At 33.7% G+C, this 23,957-nt stretch overlaps 2 protein-coding genes across 6 annotated transcripts; both read right to left on the minus strand.

Annotated features, from left to right (window-relative positions):
* Positions 1-2,250: 2,250 nt before the first annotated feature.
* Positions 2,251-16,451, minus strand: LOC133293238 (uncharacterized). Of its 4 annotated transcripts, none has more exons than XM_061491787.1 (16): positions 16,148-16,451; positions 15,960-16,043; positions 15,739-15,879; positions 15,584-15,654; positions 15,169-15,262; positions 13,233-13,310; positions 11,594-11,660; positions 11,263-11,348; positions 10,985-11,035; positions 6,035-6,082; positions 5,695-5,815; positions 5,407-5,587; positions 3,635-3,766; positions 3,407-3,546; positions 2,662-2,739; positions 2,251-2,546 (listed from the first exon to the last, which is right to left on the minus strand). In XM_061491787.1, exons 1-16 carry the CDS (start codon positions 16,358-16,360, stop codon positions 2,515-2,517), a joined length of 1,617 nt encoding a protein of 538 aa, XP_061347771.1. In that variant the 5' UTR covers positions 16,361-16,451; the 3' UTR covers positions 2,251-2,514. The 4 variants fall into 4 exon arrangements, with proteins under 4 accessions (XP_061347771.1, XP_061347763.1, XP_061347768.1 ...); XM_061491779.1 differs by having other exon boundaries at positions 2,251-2,575; XM_061491793.1 differs by having other exon boundaries at positions 2,453-2,575; positions 2,672-2,739.
* Positions 16,452-19,010: 2,559 nt separating this feature from the next.
* Positions 19,011-23,655, minus strand: LOC133293088 (isocitrate dehydrogenase [NADP]). 2 transcript variants are annotated; one of them, XM_061491620.1, is made up of 16 exons: positions 23,455-23,655; positions 22,542-22,585; positions 22,339-22,448; positions 21,967-22,004; positions 21,688-21,765; positions 21,493-21,546; positions 21,313-21,414; positions 21,048-21,139; positions 20,847-20,950; positions 20,671-20,739; positions 20,468-20,583; positions 20,333-20,367; positions 19,915-20,057; positions 19,677-19,799; positions 19,500-19,570; positions 19,011-19,199 (listed from the first exon to the last, which is right to left on the minus strand). In XM_061491620.1, the coding sequence occupies exons 1-16, from the start codon at positions 23,501-23,503 to the stop codon at positions 19,135-19,137; spliced, it is 1,293 nt and encodes a 430-aa protein (XP_061347604.1). In that variant the 5' UTR covers positions 23,504-23,655; the 3' UTR covers positions 19,011-19,134. The 2 variants fall into 2 exon arrangements, with proteins under 2 accessions (XP_061347604.1, XP_061347612.1); XM_061491628.1 differs by having other exon boundaries at positions 19,053-19,303; positions 19,477-19,570; positions 23,455-23,652.
* Between the last annotated feature and the right edge of the window lie 302 nt (positions 23,656-23,957).

A 23,957-nucleotide genomic window follows, 5' to 3' on the forward strand; every position in this document is an offset into this window, starting at 1 on the left:
TACCAATCCTCCAAAACAAATATGAGAATATACTCCAATACATCTATACATCATCATTCTATTTTATAGTGGTGAATAAAAAAGTCAACACTACTGGTACAAAAGACAAGCGAAATCACAATGAAGGTCTCGTCTGCAGAGATTAACTTATTTGAGAATGTCAGACATGAAATCAATCGTCTCTTTTTATAAAAATGGAAAAAAAATAAAGGATGAAGAGAGTATGAGAAAAGGTACGTGACAGGGGAGGAAGAATAAATTTTCTCTATAATCAACTTGCATTGCTACATTATTTTAATCATCTCTGTACGTTGTTACGTTGCTAACTAATATAAGAGTAAATACTCTTTTTGGTCACTAACAAAAATTTCAGTCCCACTTTAATCCCTTACAAAAAAAATTTAGTGACCTAGTCCCTATGAAATTCAAAGTGAACACATTTTAGTCCTTTTGAGTAACTAATGTGGATCTTTTTTGAATTTGTGAGGGACCACGATTTAACTAAATTATCCACTTTGAATTTCTTAGGAACCTCGAGACTAATTTTTTTATTAAAAAATAAAGTGAGGACCGTATTTTTTATTAAGGACTTAAAAAGATATTTATTCCTAATATAAATATTGAACCAAGTAAAAAATAAAAAAAAATAAAAAAATCATATTATTCATGTCCGCACTTGCGAACATGTGCTACAACCTACGTCCGCCACTGGTTGGCAATATGGGTCTGACCCATTAAATCAGTCTGTTTAATCCATTATTTTTCACTGGTTGGGTTACAAAATTTAACAAACCAATCCACATAATCCATGCAACAAAATTTGACTGCAAACGCCTTATAAAAAAAAGACGAATTTATATTTACAAATCACTTTTAAAAGGTAGAGAAACTCGTTTCATTCTGTTTTTGTCTAGGTAGAGGCAAGAGCGATCAAGATGACTGAGTCCAACTCTACCTGGGGCATTGCCTTTTATTTTCTTGAATGAATGAAGTCCATACCATTAATTTACACCATAGGACGAGTCAAGTCAAATTCAGCATACTGGTTACACATACTAATTCTTGATTGTTAACCAACAACGTTCAAATTATACTTTTCCAACAAACTTCCAGAAGCAGAATTTTCTTTTTCTTTTCCTTTTCCTTTTTTTTTTAGTTTTAGCATATTCTTTTGTCATTTTTTTATTTCTATGTTTCTTAAAAATTGATGTTAACAAATCGTATACTAATGTTTTCATTACTGAACGCGTGCTAATAACAAAATGAACTACTCTTACAGACAAAAAGGTTTCCTCCTTCTAATTAAACAAAAATGTTTCCTCCTACTCTACAAAACTCAAGATTAAAATATCTCTTATCTAAATATAGAAATTGGAAACGAAATAAGATTCAAGAAGTATTCATACATATTTTCCGAAATAAAATAATAACTGAACAAAAATCCAATTTACGATTGTCTTTTGAACTAAGACACCAATCAAACACTAAACACTACACAGTAAGCCACTCCTAAATATATTTTTTTAACGAGACTCAAAATTTTATATACTTGACATACGCTTCATAACTTGACATGTATACGTGGCGGATAAACGTTCGAAGGTTGAGCACAATTTAAGTAGCACAAAGCCCTTTTTTCAGATTACTTGATTTCAGAAATAAATGCTACTCAGGATGCTTTATCTTTCACCTGCCACAACACACTGTCCGTCATCATACATCTCCTCTGCAATCTTATTAAACGTAATTGCGAATTCATTTTGTGATTTAAACAGCATTAAAATAAGTCAAAATTCAACTTTGGCATATAGCACTTTAAAAAATGGTTAATGGTTTCTACAAACACAGGAGATTGGATTGGTAAAATTGAAATCAATTGTGTGAGATTTAGTCTTTACAAACTAGCACCCTGCATAAAAATAATGATATTTGCACACCAATAAGTTACAGTACTTGTTTCGATAAAAAAAAAAAAAAAAATATATATATATATATATATATATATAGAAAAGTGCGTTAAAATACGTATTTTTCGTGTTTTACTAGTAACAAAAAAAGTAGTATGAGAATTATATCAGTTTTTTAATGTATAAATATATTTTCTTGCCCGCATAATTATTTCTGGCAATTTGCAGACTGCCGTCTGGTTCTGGATGGGACTCCAAGGAAAATATCTTTAATATTTCACTAATACTAAAGACTCAATACATCAAGTTGGCAAAATGTATTTGCCTGTAGTTATTCTCCCCATCCTGTTAATGCCATTTGAATCCCATTTTTTTTTTCTACTCACTCCAATGAGTTAGTGTTGAAGAAAAAAAATAGATAAAGGAAGAAAGAGAGTTGACAAAAAAATATAAAGATATGGGTCTCACCTCTTTGTGAGAGTAAAATGACATAAGTTATCATTTAAAAGGACAAATATTTTTCCCTTAAAATAATGCTTTTGGACGGATACATAAAAGAAGAAAAACGGAATGCACCAGGAGGCCACAAGAGTCAGCACTGATCTTGCTATACAAGTGATTCAGTACATTCTTTACCTGCTGCAGCCAAGGGATACCGTCAATGGCCCCTAATACGGTGGCGGGGGAACGATAATAGTTAGTTCAAACTTGAGGTGATATTATAAATCAAATTATAAGCAACAATCATTCTCACCGATAAGGACCTTTATTAGGATGTGAAGATATTTTAACGTTGATATGAAACTGAAAAAACCAGCTTTCACAGCAAAATCTGCAAGCATTGTTAGAGAATAAAATATAAAGTATTAAAAAGACCATCACCTATCATCTTAAGGTTTTGGGTTGAAGTGCTTTTTAACATAGTATAGGAGCTTCAGGACCATGAGGTCACGAGTTCGATCCTCACCGCCCCCACTTTCAGGTGGAATTAAGAAGCAAGGCAGACCAAAAAATGGACTTGTGCAGCACAAGGCAGACCAATAATGGGCTTGTGCCATATCCACGCTTCAAGCCCAAAGGGCTCTTGCGTGAGGAGGTGTGTTAGAGAATAAAATATAAAGTATTAAAAAGACCATCACCTATCACCTTAAGATTTTGGGTTGAAGTGGTTTTTAACAAGCATGAACAGAAAATTAAGAGGGAAAACTCATTCTGCCAGCTTTTGCATTCTTTTCTCTATAGTACATGGAAAATGTCTCATCTATACCTACAAGTATTTCCCCATGTTTACCCCAACTGTTTTTGGGTAAGAAAAAGAGAAAGAGTAAAGTGAGATTGGTTTGACTTTTTTACCAAAAATGGTAGGTGTATAGAGTAAGTGTATTGAGTTTAAAATGAAATTAACATTGCTTATACCATATATAAAGCAGCAGTTCACTGTGTAGTTGACGATCAAGACAAGCTTTCATGTAGACTTGAGAAATGACAAGGGAACTTACAAAAGTTTGTTCCGGGAATTTTATCCGATTCACCATCCAACTTTGGACAGAGACGACCATACACAGCATATTTGGTGTAAGTTAGCAACCTGATGACCCGTGAGACATTCATCTTTCTAATGATAGACCTTAACAGCGCACTAGAATAAAAAAGAAGATATGTTAAGCACATCAAGTAAAAAAAACAATTTAGCATCCAATTAAGCAAGCGTGAACTCTGTTTCTTACTCCACACGCGTTATATCAATAAAATCTGGGGGCAGTGACTCCATGAACGAAGATAAGTCTTCAAACAAAAGAGATTTCAACTCTTGTTTCACGGTCCCTTTTTCCTTGTTTGATATTCCAAAAGCAGAATTGCTGATAGTTCCAGCATAATTTTTTATGCGAGAAAAAAAAAATTATTAGGAGCGAAGATTACAAAGGAGAAGACAATAAGATATCCTTAAAAAAAAAAAAAAGATGGCAGAAATGAAACAAGCTCATAACAGAACAAGATTTTTTCAACTTTCTGCATATATCTATCGAGGAGTCCCCTGAGAACCAAAGCAAGGCCAAATATCCAATAATGTACCACAAAAAAATGTGGATCTGCTTCCTCCTTAAATATAATCAAGCATTCTGCTCTAACAAAAAACACCAAAGCATTGATAGCATATTGCCACCCCTTTTTCTCCCTCCTCCATTTTCTCTCTCAACTTACAAAGATTATTATACTTCGTACACTAGTTCCTTGGAATCATGGATACAAAGAAATTCAGATATCGTTGAAATTTAATCAATGAATGAGGCCCCTAATGCAATAGGGAAGCTCCCACTTTGGAGACTATTAGAGATATAATATTAAATTATTTATGAATCTTCATCTAAGAGCTTAAGTTTATGAAAAAGTTGGTTCATCACATAGTATCAGAGCCTCTATAACCAAGTGAGTTAGAGTTCAAAGGCTCTCGCAAGAAGAACTGTATTAAAAGATGTAACATAAAACAATTCATGTATCTTAAGCTAACAACTAATGCTTTAGAAAAAATTGGTTCATGATATAGACTACTGTTTTTCTCCTTTTCTTTTCAAAACGTTAAATGGGAGGAATAAAAAGGAATAGAAATTTTATGGAATTGTAGATTCATTTTAGCCATATGACAAACACCCCTAAAAAGGCTATGGGCCAAATAAAACAAAAGAAGTCCAGTGCACAGTTCAATATCCTTTTAAATTTCCTAATTTTTTTTGGGATGACCATTACGTTTGGATGCAACTAAGGTTATATTTGTAATAATCATGTCATGCACAATTTTTTTTTTTTTCTGATGATCATCATACACTTCAACATATCATTATTCTGTGCCCTTGACATTGGAGCTTATTAAGTTATGGAACTAAATTTGAAAAACTTCTCCATTTTGGGCTTCATTTATTTGATATTCTCCACCATGAACAATTTCAAAAGCAATCATTACATGGTTTCTTAAAATTGTCTGGTACATGGTTTACACAGTAATAAAAGACATTTAGCATCCACGCAATAGTACTTCTCGACTATTTATAAGTATAGTAGTCCTTGACTATTTATTACTATAAAAATAGGCAACTTGGTGACATAAAACTCCCACTATACACAGGGTCCAGAGAAGGAACAGACCTAATGTTTGGGTGTATAGTAGACAGCCTTACCTTACATTTACAAGAGGCTGAATACATAACTTAAACATGTGACCTCCGGGTCACATGGCGAAAACACCAACCATTGGGTGAAGGCTCCCCTTCTCTGTGACCTCCTGATTACAATTAAAGAGTAGTGTGTACAAAATATAACATCCACACAATGTATAGACATATCAAACCAATTGCATTGCTTTGTACTTAACAGTTGTAATTTGTAATCCACCAATAAGAGAAAACCATATTTAAGAATTATAATCTTCAAAAAGAACTTACTTTTAAAATGCAAACTAAAAGCATTTACATGCATCACTAAACAAATAGTTAAGAAGGATCACCTTTCAATAGTTGTTCCAGTGAAAATGATAGGTAAGTATCTAGAATACTTCCCAGCACCAAATCGCTCACCAAGCGAGATTATTTTCTCTGAGTCCTTGAGAATCAAAGCTTCCCATAACTGACAAAAGTCTTTTCTAAATTCTTCATCCAACTCCCTGTAGACTGCATGATCCAGAAGAACTGCATAATGATTCCAAAAGGGAGGAAAAGGTTCAATTCTTCTAGTCTTCTAAGTTGCATTAGAAATCCAATTAGAGAAAAAAAAATCTTAAAACACAAGTACTTACCCAAAGAGAAACCATTAGAAGCTTCGGGAGAAACTAATATATTACCAGGGTGTGGATCACCATGTATGTAACCATGCACAAATACCATTTCAGCAAACAGCTCAATCAGTGATTTTGCTACCTTCAGTAACAGGTTTGAAATGCATCAGTTAAGCAAGTTAGCATTACAAAAGTAGGACAAACTGAATGAGATTTTCAGAGTCAATATTCATTTGATTGGGTACAGCAACCATCAACCAATGGCCAATGTCCACCACAATAAGAGACAAATACATCCACCATAAAGGACATCAAAACACAATTTACATGAGTAAGTTCTGCATAGCTGTGATAAGTCAACCTTTTCTGGATCAACCCCAATCTGATTCAGAAAGTCCAAGTCATCAATCTGAAATTTAGTAAGCTTCCTATTAACAGAATGTAATATACAGAAATCTAAAGCATAGCACAGCTTGAATAGAAGCATCACTATAACCAAGCAAGATTAACGTAACATAAAATTGACCATGCAAAACTGACTTTTAAGTAATATTTTTACAAATTGATGGTTTTGGCTTTATTTTTATACCCACCAGTATATTTTACCGAGATATGCACAAGTTCGTGCTATTTGAGCAGAATGCCATAAAAATTTAATGATGCAGTTTTGTTTCTGCTCAAAAGAATAAAAAAATCTCCACTGCAATCAGGAGTAATAAAGCAGTTATTTCAGAAGATATGCACATCTATTTCAATCAGCAGTCAAGTTTATGCTTCAATACATTAAATCCAAATGACAGGGTTCAGATTTCCATTTTGCTTTCGCTTCTGTCTGTCATTCCTCTTTCTTTTTTCACAACCAAAAAATCCTCATTCATATCATGATGCCCGTTCTTCTTTATACAATGCAAATTTTATATTTCTAATACGGGTTTAATATTGCTCATGTTGTAGGAGATAAATTTATCTCCTACGCATATAAAAGTGTGTGTGACCCATATGGAGCCATGTGAAGAGAAAAAAGAGAAAGAAAAATATGAGGCTCCACACACTTTTATGTGTGTGCAGGAGATAAATTTATCTCCTACAATATGAGAAACATTAAACCCATAATAAATATAAAAATTAAGGGTTCGCTTTTTCTACGGATTGGTTGTATGTGCAACTAATGTGGAGTTTATAAGGCCTTGGCCACTCCCACCCTTTGAGCTAGCTTTTGGGGTGGTGTATCCCAAGGTTCTTTAACTTCAAACTCAGAGGCAAGCCGTGTTTGCAGAATCTGTCTCTCCACAAAATCATCACCTGTGATAATAATATCATCAACATATACAAGGAGCACAGTAAGCTTCCCATTTTGGGAGTGCTTGAAGAAAAGAGTGTGATCTCCTTCCTAAGGTCATCATAACCTTAGTAAACCTTCCAAACCAAGCACGAGGTGACTGCTTCAATCCATACAAGGCCTTTTTTAATCTACAAACTTTATTTTCCCCCTTCACAGAATCAAAACCAGGCGGGATTTCCATAGACTTCTTCTTCTAACTCACCATTGAGGAAAACATTTTTCACATCAAATTGATTTATGTCCTAATTGTAATGGGCAGCAAGGGATAACAAGATTCTCACTGTATTCATCTTTGCAACTGGAGCAAAGGTTTCTTCATAATCAATGCCAAAGGTTTGAGTGTAATCTTTGGCCACTAATCGAGCCTTGTATCTCTTAAGAGTGCCATCATAATTATATTTCAGGGCATAAACCCATCTGCACCCTACTGTTTTCTTTCCGTTGGGTTTATCAATAACCTCCCATGTTTTATTTTTCTCCAACGCATTCATCTCCTCTTGCATGGCTTGAGCCCAATTCCCATCTTTCAAGGCTTCATGTACTGATTTTGGGATTGCAATAGAATCTAGTGCTGAAACAAAGCTTTTGTGCTGCACAGAAAGATTAGCAGAGGAAACAAAGTGGGAGATAGGGTATTGAGTACAAGAGGGACAGGAGGAACAAGTTTTCTTGTGACAAGATCTTTTTCCTTTTCTAAGAGCAATAGGTAAGTCATCAAAAGCAGAAGCAATGGGTAAGTCATTAGAGATATCAGAAGAAATAGACAAATCATGAGAGGAAATAATATTAGAATCAGAAACAGGAGATTCAGGAGACTCAGAAGAAATAGGAGATTCAGGACTTACCAGTGGTTCAGACGATTGAGACAGATCTGATTGGAGGCGGTCGGAGGTGTTTGGGTCGTTTGTGGCGGAGAAACTGTGCGTAGAATGATAGATCGGAGAAAATAAAGGTCAACAAAGGTCCCCTTGATTCAAAAGGTCCCCGGAAAAATTTTCCGGTGGCGGCTGATGGCGGCAAGAGGCAAAGAAATTAGGGTTGTATTTTAAAAAAAGGACAATATGTGCGGAAGCAGAACCCTCAGATCGAGAGCTCTGATACCAACTTGAAAAAGGGTATTCTAATATATTATAGAATTGTAAATATTATTATTTATTTATTTATTATTTGTTGTATTGGGCTTAGCCCATTAGGTCAAGTATTCTAGGTCGTGTATTCTCTATAAATAGAGAACCCTTTTGTACATATAATTTACAATTCTATAATATATTAGAATACCCTTTTTCAAGTTTTGTAAAGAACCTTGGGATACACCACCCCAAAAGCTAGCTCAAAGGGTGGGAGTGCCCAAGATCTTATAAACTGTTGAGATATATAGTCCCACATTGGTTGTATGTGTAACTAATGTAGAGTTTATAAGGTCTTGGGCACTCCCACCCTTTGAGCTAGCTTTTGGGGTGGTGTATCTCAAGATTCTTTACATGGTATCAGAGCCTCGCAGCCCCCCACTTTCTCTTGTGGCGTTTCTTAGCACAGGTAGGCTGGACCTGTTGCATTGTCCACTCTTCAAGCCCAATGGGCTCTTATGTGAGGGGGCGTGTTGAGATATATAGTCTCACATTGGTTGTATGGGCAACTAATGTGAGGTTTATAAGGCCTTGGGCACTCCCACCCTTTGAGCTAGCTTTTGGGGTGGTGACCTCAAGGTTCGTAACAATTGGTGCTTTCGTTGAGAGTTGAGGCCACGAAAAGGGCTACCTATAGGCTGGTGCCTTTGGGCAGTGAATACTGATAGGTGAGTGAAGCCGCCACAAAGGGGAGAAAGGGCTATCGTCGGGTCAGTGTCGATAGAGTGAAAGCCGCCGTGGACGTCGGCCTTTAAAGGGGGTGGTGTATCCCAAGGTTCTTTACATGGTATCAGAGCCTCGCTGCCCCCCACTTATCTACATGGTATAAAAAAGTCGTACATTGAGCCCAAAACGACATCGTTTTGAGGCGAAAATATAGATATTTTTATAATTATAATTTACTTTAGGGTTATAATAGTCTTTTTCATTATAAATTTTTAATTTTTCAACCCAAAACGACGTCATTTTAGAAGCAAATGTAGATAACTATCTACCTTCATTGTAGAAACATTAAAGCCAAAAATTAAATAGACAAATATTAATGGGAAAAGTATTTCTCCGGTCACTAGAGATAAAGTTATCTCCAGTAAGCTCAAAACGATGTCGTTTTGAGTTATAAGATTAAAAAATACAATGATAAAGATTAATATAACCCTACAATATATTAGAGTTACAAAAACACCTTAATTTTCGCCCCAAAACGACGTCGTTTTGGGCTCACCAGAGATAACTTATCTCCATTGACTGGATAAATTCTTTACCCAATATTATTACCTAAAATATAAAATCCTAATCAAAATCTATGATAATATTTTCTTGAAATTCCTAAAATTAATGAAAGATCTCTTAAATAAGAGAAAATTCTAAAATAACATAATAATTTCTAAATAATACAATAATTCTGACATATGCATTTCTTTCTGCATCACTCTTATAAGAAATACAATGCTCTAGTAATAAAAAAAAATGATGCTCTAAATAGAATATAAATCAGTAGAATCAACATCAACATCAACATCAAAAATACTTTTATCCCAAACTAGTTGAGAAAATAAAAAGAATAAATCAATATAAATGAAAAGTACGAAAAGATTGAGAAAATACAAATAAAAATAAAATTTTAAAAGATTATAGTGATTTCACTAGAAGAGAAAGTTCTAATGAAAATATTGCATTAAAAAATAGTATAGATAGAATATAATATTAATAATAATAATAAGAATAAACAATAAGAATAAAGACTATTAAAAAGAATATATATATATATATATTCAATAGAATCTAAATATCAAAAATCTTGAGAAAGAAATGAAAAATAGAAAACCAAATAATAAAAAATATTCTTTTAGATTGGTACCGCAGTGGCCTTTTGGTGGTATTCAAGCTCTTATTTTTGCTACTTTAGCTGCAGCTTATATAGGGCGAATCCGAAAGGAGAAAAAAAGGGGGGTTGAATTAAAAATATTTTTTTTTTAATTTTTTTTATCCTTTTTTTCTCAATTTTTTCGTACTTTTCATTTGGGTTCATCTGCCACTGAACCCAACTAATTTGGGATAAATGTGTTGTTGATATTGATTCTGCTAATTTATATTCTATGAGGATGGATATTCTCACTACCAAACTTTTCTACTACCAACTTACTACCTATCTAATCACCATTAGATTAACATTTTCTCTCTCTTCAAAAACTTTTTAACATTATCTCTCTTTGATCTAATGGTGATGTGATGGGTAGTAAGCTAGTAGTAAGAAATTTTGGTAGTTAGAATATCCTCACTTATATTCTATTTAGAGCATCATATATATATTTTTTTATTACTAGAGCATCGTATTTCTTATAAGAGTGATGCAGAATGAAAATGCATACTTAAGAATTATTATATTATTTAGAAATTATTACGTTATTTTAGAATTTTCTGTTATTTAAGAGATCTTTCATTAATTTTAGGAATTTTAAGAAAATATTATCATATTTTCATTTATGATAATATTTTAAGAAAATCCGCAGAAAATGAAACAAAAATTGGACAGAGTGCATTTAGCATTTTATGTTTCATTTAAGATGAAAAAAAGATTCATATAAGGATCTTGACAATTTTCAAGAGAGTTTTCAAGACATCTGACCAAGTGAGGATAGTGGAAAGGATATGCAATAGATTAAAATCAAAAAAACATAAGGGAGACAAAATAACCTTGGTGCCTAAATATTAATAATTTATCATGAGAAAGTTAAAGGTATTAGAGCAGTTGTAGATATTGTAGAAGTCCTATCTTAGAACTAACGTAATGACAATTTTTTTCCTAAAATAATCATTTGCTGACATGATTGGTAAATCATACCTTGTGTCCTGCACAAAATTGCATAGTTAGGACTTGCCTTGTTGTCAACTCCTGCATGCATTATTATGATGGTAAAGTAGTAGAACAAATACTAAAATAGATAGTTCATAGGTGTTAAAGAGTTGTATGTGCTCTGCCCAGATGTACATTGTACTGCCTCATACTACACTCTTAACCTTGTAGTATATATACATAGGGAGACTTGGTTTTACGGATCATCCCATTACAACATAATTCTCTTTTCTACTCTCTACAGTAGCAAATCGCAATTAGCATACCCAGAATACATGAGGAATCCGGACCATTTTGTTGTATCTTAAGTTTTTGGCTGCTCTCTCAGAATTCCTTGCCTCCTGAACAAAATCTGCAGGGAAGTAGTCAAGGAATATATCTCATTCATTCAGTCATCACAAATAATGATTCAGAATGATAACTTCAGGCTGGAACATTGATCATATGGCGCAAATTTATGAGGGTTATAATGCTAGCCAATATGACCAAAGCTGATCAGCTGATATGCCTAATGTCACACAGTAAGGAAAATGCAACAAAAACAAGTTTGGGACGGAGAGTAGCAGTCAGCAATGTTTACTAGGTATTCTTACTGACCAAGTTCTGAAGACACAGACTTGGCAAACGCTAATGGTAGCCACTCAAGCCTGCATTGAGGGTATAACTGCAACCAAAGAAAACGATAATAAAGTAAAGAAACGACATCAACTAAGGAGTTAATACTACTTGTATAAAAATCTAACAGAAAAGTAGAGAGAATAGAGACAGCACATCGTTCAACTTCAACCAGCACGGCATTGAATTTATTAAAATCTTTTGATTTTAAGAAAATTTTAAATTACTCACTACGTTTTTCTTTCTTTTTTATTCATGTTTATAAGAGAAATTATTAAGAAAGAGCACAAAACATAAGGAACATGAATCTTTCTCAAATTAGAAATGATGCTACAAAAAAAAAAAAATAGAAAATACATCAGCCCAAAAAGCAATCCAATACCTTTGCTATAAGTATAAAAATTGTTCTTCAGATACCACACTCCAGTACTACCTAGGGTCTATTTGATAAAACTGGAAAATTTTAACACTGCGAATACAGTCCTGAATGTGTGTAATCATGCAATATTAAGCGCATAGTTTGTACTATTTGGTATGAAACAAAACTATTGGTATTTAAATTGAGGCAATGCCAAAGGAAACACTTGTCATTTAAATAAGGTTTGCTGCTGAACGCTACTAAAATCAATGTTTTTAGCACTTCACTTAAATTCATATTTGGAAGGTATTAAACAAACAAATCTAACTCATTTTTTGTGTCGAAACTTATCATTTTCAACATTAAACTAAGTTTTCAAACAGGTCCTTACATTTTTATCTGCATTGTTTTCTTGAAAGTGAGAAGCGATATATCACGTGAGTTTTTTGGGTTCTATATTGAGCTTGGTTTAACAATTACGAGCACCTAAATATTTCATTGATCTTACCTATGGTATGATGGAAGCATAAAGGCGTAAGGTAGCATCACAGGGAATCTAAATAAGACACCAATCATGAGGTGGCATAACAAACTAATTGGAGGGGAAATAGAGTATTCCAGGAGGTTGGTGAGGCCTGGAGGTTGTTACGAGAAAGTGTAAAAGGAGAGAATGAATTCTGTTAGAACAGCTGGGAATTGGGACCTTTTGGAGAGACTGTAGCCTCTCTAACACTACTGGACTATCTTGTTTCTTCTTTCTTTTCTGCTTAGTTACTTACTGTATCTCCATGACTGAAGGCTGTTCAATCAGTCAATTGTATTTTCTCTCATACGTATATCAGTAAAAGGTTGCTATATTTCTCCAGTAATTCCTGATGATTTATCTTAATTCACTCTTGAGGAACTTTAACCCCATCATGGTAATACCGAACCATTTTCCAATTATACAGGAGACAATTCTAGTAAGTCCTGTAATTAGTTCAATGTGACTTCAACACTACTGATATTGTTCTTGATGGATCAATAATGAATCTTCCAATTATCACATTGTGATGATTCAGCTCTTAGTTAATATTACATTAACCAATATCCTTTTGATCCCAATTGTGTTTTATTCTCATCCTTTTTGTTATCAACAATCAAACAATATACCATGACCATCATTCCAGATGTTTAGACATGTCTAAATATAACAATCAATTACAGCATGAATTCTTTAATATCTTTCAGTAAATATAAGAGCTGTCAAAAGTCAGAGCATACCCATGAAATAGTTTTCGATAGGAAATACATTGTTCTTGTATCAAAATTCATCTGCTTCTCTATCCAAGGGTATTGCACCTATTTTCCAATGAAGAAAATGATTTTAGGATTCAAGAAGTGCTTTTTCAAAAGTTGCTTACCTCAATCCAAATTATGAATTAGCAAGAAGCATTACATGGAAGCACATAACAGACTCTTTTACTTACTTAATAATGAAAGAAGCATAAATTTTTAAGCATTTTCAGGTCCATGTGACATTATGCTCCCACATATGATCAGCGGAACAACAATATCTTCTAATTAGCATCATTATAAGAAAGAATTAATTCCATTTACTGAAAGAATGGCTATAATATTATCATTATTATAATGCATTCCATGAAAAGTCAGTACCTGTGACCCTCCGGCCAGTATATCATATATAGTTATCGTTATAGCCAGGTTTGAACTCAAATAGCTAAATCTTATTTTGACACTGTGCCTGAGCATAACATGTCGTTCAATTGGAGATGAAGAATCAATGAACCATATAACAAAATCAACGGATTAGACCTGGCCATGGAAATATAGAAATGATAATGTTATTTCCAATCTAATGGGATATTTTTTAGATAAAACACAAGATGCTCAGTTACCACTAACAGAAGAAGCATTTTAGTAATTTGTTAGGCATTGAAACTACAGTTTACATCAGGAGAAATAAGGGGCGGAGTTGGCCTGGCAGGGAGGAAGCAATGAAAGAATATTCACTAGTGGACCCAAATTGACTAGTGGACCCTGAGCATAACAGAACAGACAGCTGGCAGTGTGTGAATGGAGAGGGTCATGGCATGGAGAGAGCTGAATGTTTATAGGGAACGTGCAGGGGATCATAGGGGAAGAAAAGAATTTTGGGCGAAGTTGATGGCCAATAGCCTGGGACGAGATTGCTTATTGCAGTCTCTGGGTACCTTTCTTGCATTTAATCCTTTTTGCTACTGTTTCTGTGTTTTCCAGAGGATTTTCCTCAGTTGTAAGGAGCTGAGCTCCCTTCTGTTGGATAAAATCTACCAGGAGATTCATTGTTAATAAAGCGCAATATCCAAATCATTGGAATCAATTTCTGAACATATACCACTTGTAACAAAAACTACTCACTTGTAAGGATGGCAATAAGTAGAATATCCACGAAGGAAAACCGACACTCTCCTGTCTTTTTATTTTGAGGGAAAAAGAACTAACCTTATATCCTCTTAAACCCCACCCCACCCCCATATATATATATATATATATACATACATGAGATCACATTCCTGTTGTACACCCATTTAAGTTTTGTTCAGATCCAAAAGCACTACTCTGGCTCATGTGCCTTTCCATTCAATGACAGACAAGGAAATAAATAGTTGATTTGAACCCAAAAACTAATAGGCTAAACAAATTTCAAATAAAAACAATTAAAAGACATTAATCATAAAAAGTTTAAAACCGACATGGCTTGTAATCCCCCCCCCCCGCGGAAAAAAAAAAGGAAAAAGATAAAAAAACTAGCATACTTGTAATATAAACAAACATATACAATGATGTCAATTCAAAAAATTTAGACAGGTAGCAAAGGTTAGGATATGAAAATCAGAAAAGTATTTATTATGATCAATTCAGAAACTCAAATTAACTTCAATTTACTGCAACTTAAAACAACATATTTAACTACTTCATATTACCAAATCCCATCAGGCCCAAACTATAATGAATAATAGGTTTAAATCCTGTTCCTATCTCAAACCCACAAGGATTTAATGGTCTAGTGCACGAGGCTCAAGTTCACATTGATAGACACGGGATGTGAAATTTTAACATCACTAACATTGACAACTTGGAAATCATTTTCAGAAAAGTACTTTACATAATGACTTCCATCAGGAATTTAGGAAACCGCTAAAACCCACAGACAAACCTTGATTGCTACTTCATGACCACTTTTCAGCACTGCACGGTGAACCTGAGCAATAGATGCAGCGGCTATAGGTTTTTCATCAATTGACAAAAACCTGGAATTCACATAAATACAAAAGTAATGTTAAAAAAGAAGACAACTAAAGCTTGAGTTTTTAACTCATGCAAAAAAGTATAAGTGAAAACGGGGATTTAAGGGGTGGCGTGGCAGTGGTCTATCAGCAGTCTGAAAGGCAGGTCCAATTTCAAGCTATAAACCCACCGTTTAAAACTAGAGAACTCGTGTAAGGGACATATTAGAAATATAAAAGCATTAAAGTACCTCCATCTATAAGCTTAAGTATTTTTCAAGATAGTTAGTTTTCGAAACATACATAGTTTATAAAATTAAAATTCAGTTGGTAAGGGTAACTTACATCTCAGAGAAATCAGGTCCGAGATTATCTTTTAACACTTTCTCAATATCTTTAAAAGGAAGAGTAGCAACCTAGGTGATCAAGATATCCAATTAGCAAGATAACCAACCAAAAGCAAAGGAAATTTGAACTTAAATAAATACATTCAGCTATACCTGGTCCTGTAATGTGGACAAAGTTGATGAGTACTCTTTTGGCAGCACTTTTTGCGCCGCAACAAACTGTCCAGCCTTCACATAAAAACCTTTGTTGGCTTCGCATAACTTGAGAAACCTCTTGGCAGAGCGTAGATGAACCTAAGCACCAAAACAATCAACATCTCAGCATAAAATAGAAGCCATTTTGACCAACAGCGATCTTATTTTTTGGCGGAAACCTGAGAAATTTCTTGACGATACAGATCGGAGTCCTTTTGAAGGGTGCGCAACGAGAATTCGTAGTCAAAAACAGTGGAAGCAACCTGAATGATTGAAGATCGGAAGAAGAAGAGACGCGTAAAAATCGAGAGGAGTTAAACAAGGAAAAGTCAAAAAGATTCGAGTAGAAAATGGAAAGAATCAATACCGCGGAGATGGTGCGAGCCGTGCGGACGAGGCCATGGATTTCGGCTCCGATTTTAGCGGCGGATAATGCGGGGAGATGAGACAGCTCGCCGGAGTAAACAGCTTCAGCGTCGTCGGCGGAAGTGGTGGTAGTGGTTGCGGCGGCGGCGGCCGCGGTTAACAGGAAAAGGGAAGTAGTGCGTTTGGCGGGAAAGTTGAATGGTTTAGGCGTCATTTCATTGGAGGGTTTATCCTGTTGGATCTTTATACTTATATAGATACAATTTCAAGCGGAGAGTCCATCTTCTTGGCGAACTCCGATTACACGGGAGCGATTAAAATTTTAATCAGAGTAAATATTCTTTTTTGATTATCTACAAATTTCACGACGTTCGCTCCTAGCAAAAAATAAAAAGGTCTATCGGGGTCTTTGAAATATTCAAAATGGACCGGTCCTTTTAAGGACTAATATGGATCTTTTTTAAATTTGTGAAGTACTATAATTTCAACTAAATAAATTCATTTTAAATTTTTTAAAAATTACGATGAACTTTTTTATTTACTGTGGACTAAAACGCACATTAAAATTTGGAGTATTTATTAATTTACTCTTCTAATTCTAATTATAGTTCACATAAATGAGCCGTCTCTATCTATCTTTTATTAAAATTCTAACCCGATTAACCGGTTAGACTCATTTATATGTGAACTGAGTTCGGACAATTCATAAAATCGGATGGTGGAAAATGGATCAAATCAGTGAGAATATCGAGAAATGGATTGAATATTTTCTGGAGTTAGCTGCGGAAAAGTTTGATTCTGAAAAAAGAAAAAAGGAATGAGTCCAAAAAAAAAAGAGTAGCTCCCATGCAATATAAATCGTGTCAAAAAATTTGACTCGCGGCATAATTTGTGTCAAAAAAATTGATTATGTATTTTCGAAAATTCAAAATATGTGACAGATAAAAACTTTTACGAAATGTTTTTTTTTTTCAAAAAATAAACACCTAATGTCAAATAAAATTTAGTTGCAGATTTTCAACCATTAAAAGTATTTTTCCAAAGTACCTATTTCCTGATTTTGCGAATGCAATTTCAAAAGGGAATACGAAAGTGAACCGAAAATGGGAAGAAATTTCGGAAAAAATTTGTAAGAAAAATAAAAAACTATGGAGTGTTGACTCAAGTGTTTGAGTGGCAAGATGGTAATATAGGCATGACGATCGAACGGTGGCTGTTGTCACCTTGAAAGTACAGTCACATTTTTTTTAATGTAAAAAATAGAAAAAACTTCAAAAAATTTCATGAAATTTTTTCAAAATCATTTATCCCTTTCCGAAATTTTTAATAATTTATACTCTTATTTAAAATTTATTTATCACGCATCCCCTAATTTGATTTTTCATCTAAAAGAGTTAAAATTTTTAAAAAAATGTCAAAACTATCCTTAAAACAAAAAAAAGAAAAATTAACCGTATGATTCTCATTATTTGTGTCTATCTCTTTCCTAAAATGATATAATTTATGTCTTTTAAAAGAACAAACATCTATAAGTTTTTTGGATTAATTTAAAACTCAAAACGAATCTCATTAAGACTTTAAACCTCTTGTAAAGATTAAAATATAATATTTATCTATTTCTGTTCAACTTATCAAATATTTTACTTTTATTAAAAATGAAAGTTGCCAAATTAATTTTAAGTTTTTTTAGTAATATAAGTTTTATTTATATTCACTATTAAGGTAAAGCAATTTTACACTAATATGTTGCTGTTATTGTAAAATATTTTGACATGTCATTATTTATTATCACATCTTTCTCACTAATTACAAAAAAACATAATGATGCATCAAAATAAAATAGAAGGCTGAAATAACATCTTACCACCATGTAAATTAACTAATAAGTGATTTCGAATTTTGTCGCCTTTGTGATCTATGATTAGTCGATTAATTAACAAACGAATGGATAAATCTCAAAAAAAAAAAATTAATAACATACCGTGCATACTTAATTAGAAACCACTACGTGCCTATGATAATAAAACTAATCTAATTCTCTCTCACATGCTAAACTATTTAGAATTTTGAGAGAAAATACTCATAAGTAATAAATTTCTTAAGTAAATTACTTTTTATTGCAAAGAATCACTTCAACCTAAAATCTTAAAATATTGGATGAAAAAAAAATTAATGATTTACATTAATATCTAACACACCCACTCACGTAAAAATTCTTTAAACTTGAAGCGTGAATTATTATATAGACTCAATTTTTAGTTTACCTTGTACTTATTGAACTTGTGACTATTTATTGAACGACCTTGTGGTCAAGGAAGCTCTGATACCATGCAAAGAACCACTTCAACCCAAACTCTTACGGCTCGTTTGGTCAACAGGATAAAAATAGGATATGATATGATATGGGACTGATAAGCCTAAATCATGTCCTGTATTTGATGAACACATTATTAGCATTCTGATAAGATTATGTAGAAAGAGAAAAGAAGAAGAAAAAAAATGCAATAAATACAAATATATTGAATACATGGAGATATATTGAGTAACGTGAGAATATATTGGATATCCAATATTGGTATCCTATCCTATTGAATCCTAACTCAACTCCCCTATAGGATAAAAAATCATATATTGAATAGGATAAAATAAAACAATAAGATAAGCTAATCATATCCTATTGACCCACCAAACAAGAAATAAAAATAGAATATGATAAGTTATCATATCCTATCTTCTTTATCAGGTGCTCCAAATAAGCCCTTAAAGTATTGTGTGAAGACCTTTTTAATGATTTATATTAATCTCTAACATTTATTTTAACCTTAACTTTAAAATAAAAGAAAAAAACTAGATTTATTTCTCTCAAAATTATCAAAATCATTAATGTGCTTTTACGAGAAGTACGATACTTAGCTGGCAAACATGCAAACCATAATCAGCAGAAAGGTAGCAAAATCCATCTGAACTTCTAAAGGGATTAATTTCAAATTACAAAAGACAAATCAGTTCGAACAATATGGGGAAGCAGCCAACCCTTGCGTTCCCACCCAAAACACAATAGAAGGAAAAAGGGCCAACGACAAATGCTTCTTGCCCCTTTCTTATTTCTTCTGAAGAGCGCATAGATCCTTTTTCAGTGTTGTCTTTCCATGCCTGTCTGAAAATGACACCAAAAAACAAAGAAACAAAAAAGACATTTAGGCATAAAAAGTGAGATGGGACATGATATAGTATTTCCACGCACATTCCACGGTTATCTGTGTCCCATAACAAAAGAACATATAATGTTTTCGAGTGCTCAAATATGAAGGGAACCAAGTAGAAGTCTACCTAAAATCAAGCCTATGCAGAAATTTTTGCTCTAAGCTCGTCTGCCACAGCATCGATGAATTCCTCTGTGTTCAAATATTGCGCCCTTGAAAGCCTACTTGCAATAATTATACAGTGAAAAAGTTTATTAATCGGGTCGAGTATAAAAGCAAATGCATTGGGCCAATGTTGTAACAACGCAAGAATGACAAGTAACGTACTTGGATCCATGAATAATAAGTGCCAAATCCTTGGTCATCTTCCCAGACTCTACTGTTCCAATGCAAGCTGCCTCTAGCTTTTCAGTGAAATCCAAGAGTTTAGCATTGTCATCCAGTTTTGCCCTGTCAGCATAGAAACACTTTAATTCCCCCTTATCTCAAAATCTTATATGCAAAGAGTTTCTAATACACTAGGTAAAGCTTAGCACTCAACTATGCAAATTACACAGTAATGTACCTGTGGGCTAGCCCTCTTGTCCAAGCAAAGATGGATGCTATGCTGTTTGTGCTGGTTTCCCCTCCCTTCTGATGAACCCTAAAATGACGGGTAACTGTGCCATGGGCTGCTTCTGCTTCTATAGTCTTTCCATCAGGGCAAACCTGAACCCATCCCATAATTCAATTAGTATCAGCAGGAAGACACCAAAACTCCAATTCACAGAATGGAACTTCATGATTTATTGCAAAGGAATTCATTAAATCATTCACAAGAAATTGGTTGACTTGATAATAGAACCACCATAGTAACTGTCTCTCTCTCTCTCTCACACACACTCTCCTCTCTCTCTCTGTGAGAGAGAAAGCGTTTTCAATAAATGTGGATAAGAATAAAAATACAGCATAAAGTATGTGTAAGGACTTGGAATAACACCTACCAATACAGATGTCATCAAACCCAATGATCCAAAACCTAAAATATTGTGAACAGGTATTAGTTAAAGCGGAAAAGAAACCCATGCATCTGAAGTTGCAAAAAGAAAATGGTTAATAACCAAGCGCATCCGACAAACCTTGAGCTAAGAAGTCACTCTGGACATCTCCATCATAGTTTTTGCATGCCCATACATAACCTCCTTCACTCTTGAGTGCATAAGCCACCATATCATCAATGAGCCGATGCTCATACCTTCCAAATTCATCAGATAAATGTAAGCAAGAGGATAATATAAACAATTTTTTTCTCAAACCAAAATAAAAGAAAACATTCACTCACCATATACCAGCAGCTTCATACTTTGATTTCCAGCTTGCCTCATAAACTTCTTGAAATATGTCCTTGAATCTTCAACCAATAATAAATATAATTAAACAGGAGAGGGGGGGGGGGTTCAATGTAGCAAATGTTTTACAAATAAATAAATAAATAAGCTATAATGATAAATTGCATACCTTCCATCATATTTCTTAAGAATTGTGTTTTTGGTGCTAAGATAAAGTGGCCATTTTTTCTCATAAGCAGTTGACATAGAAGCCTCAGCAAAAGAACGAATAGACTGCATCGTATGTCAAATAATAGATAGAAGTTCAGAATCTAGCAGAAATCATTGAATTATATCCAATTAAACTAATAAAAGACACTGCAGAATCAACCTCATCAGTGTTGTACATAGCCAATGTAACACCTCCTTGACCAGTAAAGTTATAAACCTCCAATTCAGTCTTCTCACCTTGGCCTTCTGGAACTACAAGAAAGTAAAATTCATGAAATAATATTTAGTTACCAACTAATATAATAATGGAAAACTAAATCCCCAAAGAAAGGACAACATGGTTGAGTACATGATAATAACTTAAGAACTCTTAAGTTTAGTAATACAATCTCAAAAAGCAGTCCAAGATGAAGTAAGAAGTATACCAAACACCAGCTTCAGTTTTCCAGCTCCTTTAATTACTGAGTCAGTGGCCCGGTATTGATCACCAAAAGCATGTCTTCCAATACATATAGCCTTTGTCCAACCTGGCATTGTTGAGACATTTATGTAAAATACACCTTCATTCATTTAGGAGTTACTAAAGGAAATTTCAATATTGATACCAGGAACAAGGCGAGGAACGTTTTTGCAAAGAATTGGTTCTCTGAAGACAGTTCCTGAAAAATTTTCCAACAGCAACCAATGTATATTGTTACTCATCTACCACTTATAAGCTACCAATGACGGATCAGAAATATATAAATTAACTAGTATAATTAACATTAAACAACCAATAATCAATGAAACTAAGTAGTTACCATTCAAAATGTTCCTAATTGTCCCATTTGGACTCTTCCACATTTGCTTGAGGCCAAACTCCTCCACACGAGCTTCATCTGTCAAATATAATACTAGTATAAGATCTACCAACATCTAGTACAGAGAGGAACGTTACCCATGCAGCCGAATCAGCACAATTCTTGAAAAAGAAATACAATGGATGTCGCCTATTTCTTATTTATCAAATGTATATGTATGCACACAAGCACATATGAAGATAAAAATTAAAATATTATGTTAGGATCTGACTACCATACCAGGAGTGATAGTTGCACACTTGATTGCTACATTATACCTACATAGCAGTGTGACCATTAGAGAAACAAGGATAACAACTACACAACAGCAAAAGTACAATAAGGATTTATCCCCTCTAACATTAATATGGAAATAAATATTAAAATTAAAAAATTATTGTACTATACATATTGCTTGCAATATAGCCAAAAACACAAATTTTGTCTGCTTCACATATACTGAACTGAACCCTACAATATTCAAAATAAACTTGCAAAAGAAAAGAACATAAAAAGAAAATAATATGAGGAATTAATCATTTCTCTTTAAGAAGATAAAAGTGGTAGGGGAAAAAAAGGTCTACAACATCAGCAAATTATTGACTAACATACTTGAGAGTTGCTTCTGCACTTTCAACTGTAACTTTATCATCAGTCTCATCACGGTAAGGAAGGCCCAAGTCAAAATACTTGATATCCAACTCCAAAAAGGGCAAAATGAGCTATCCCATAAGAGAAAGAAAGAAAGATATCACTACTATAAGCACTTTTCACGAGAAAATAAAAATGTGATCATCGCAGTAAGAGTTAATCACCTTATCCTTGATATACTTCCAGATAACTCGAGTCATTTCATCTCCTGCAGTGCAGATTCCACAAACAAACGATGTTAGGAGCAAGACAAAGATACCCCCTCCAAGGAAATGAATATGACAGAAATTGATAATTCTAGTCTCTTTTTCTGTGAAAAAGGTCTAGTATTTTAGTGTCCCGTAACTTATGAGTACGGACCACGAAAGCTCAGAAAGCCAGCTCTTACTGCCCAAAACACCAAAAATACAAACTAGCTACAGCTTTTCCAGAATACATTTCCTTCAATTGTTCAGTACTTCAGTGAATACACATGGTAATGCGCTTCCTTGAAACAATAATAATAATTTAAATTTTTCTCAATTTTCAGATATCTTTTACCATAATATCATTTTCCTTTTTTTACCAACAAAATTATTTGAAAAAAAACTTTGCCACTGTCAAAATAGAAAGAAAAAAAAAAACTGAGCAGAACTCACAACACAACGCTACTTTTATAACAAGAGAAGAACAGATCAAATCTACTCAATAATAATAAGAATAACAACAAGACGATTCGATAAAATGGTTTATGAAAGTAATAATATTAAATACCTCAAATAAGTCTTGCGATCTCAAATCAAAATATAAACAAAAGAAAAAATAACGGAAATAAGACAGGCAGAAAAACCGATCTATTTTTCAGTTTTCAATGATCGTGACATATTCAATAATGAAAGAACGGGACAGAGAATGGTCCACAAAAATATCACAAGCAAAATATCTAACTGGAGCAAAGCAAATCAGATTAAGCACATCAACACGATAAGACAATCAAGCACGCGAAAAATAAAAAACGAAAAAAAAAAAAACAGAAATGAAAAGAAATCGATGAAATGAAGAATGAAGCAATCAGATCGGATGAGATCAGAAACAGACCGTCCATCTCAACGATAGGGTTGGCGACCTTGATCTTCTGGAATCCCATGGTTCTGATTTGGAGTGTTAGTTGCAGATGCAGAGCACAAGGTGAAACTGGTGACCAAGGGAAGGTTAGGTGAAAAAATGAGTAACGCTAAGGGTTATGAGAGTTCAGTGCGCACGGAAGAGCTCTACTTATCGTGTGTGGATCAGTGACAGATGTTTCGGAATATTCAACTACTTACTTAAGAATTTATGATATCTATATTATTATCATTATCGATATATGTCCGACCACATGCTTTACTTTACCCTCCTAATATCTTTCAATTACTTCTTTGCCACATCCCTTTTATTAATGCATTCAACTACTTACTCAACAGCTCAGACAAATAATAAATATAGTTGAGATTATCATTCAATAATATTAGAAAATAGTAAATAAAGATAGAGAAAAAAAATAATAGATAGAATAATTTATTCTTTATATTAATTCTATTTAAAGTGTAATAAACTAATAC

The sequence above is a fragment of the Gastrolobium bilobum genome, unplaced genomic scaffold, assembly GCF_033153095.1.
Source record: "Gastrolobium bilobum isolate Gb01-03AN ecotype WA unplaced genomic scaffold, APGP_CSIRO_Gbil_v1 utg909, whole genome shotgun sequence".
NCBI lineage: Eukaryota > Viridiplantae > Streptophyta > Magnoliopsida > Fabales > Fabaceae > Gastrolobium > Gastrolobium bilobum.

Excerpts from the sequence above, each read along its gene's own strand:
- LOC133293088 (XM_061491620.1), bottom strand. The coding sequence starts at position 23,503 with ATGGGATTCCAGAAGATCAAGGTCGCCAACCCTATCGTTGAGATGGAC. Across the intron at positions 22,005-22,338 it reads AGTGCAGAAGCAACTCTCAA|GTATAATGTAGCAATCAAGT; the intron begins GTATGTTAGTCA and ends ACTGCTATGTAG. Across the intron at positions 20,058-20,332 it reads GTTTGATGACATCTGTATTG|GTTTGCCCTGATGGAAAGAC; the intron begins GTAGGTGTTATT and ends GGATGGGTTCAG.
- LOC133293238 (XM_061491779.1), bottom strand. The coding sequence starts at position 16,360 with ATGACGCCTAAACCATTCAACTTTCCCGCCAAACGCACTACTTCCCTT. Across the intron at positions 13,311-15,168 it reads GTCATGAAGTAGCAATCAAG|GTGCAATACCCTTGGATAGA; the intron begins GTTTGTCTGTGG and ends ATTGGAAAATAG. Across the intron at positions 2,740-3,406 it reads AATTCCCGGAACAAACTTTT|ATTTTGCTGTGAAAGCTGGT; the intron begins GTAAGTTCCCTT and ends CAATGCTTGCAG.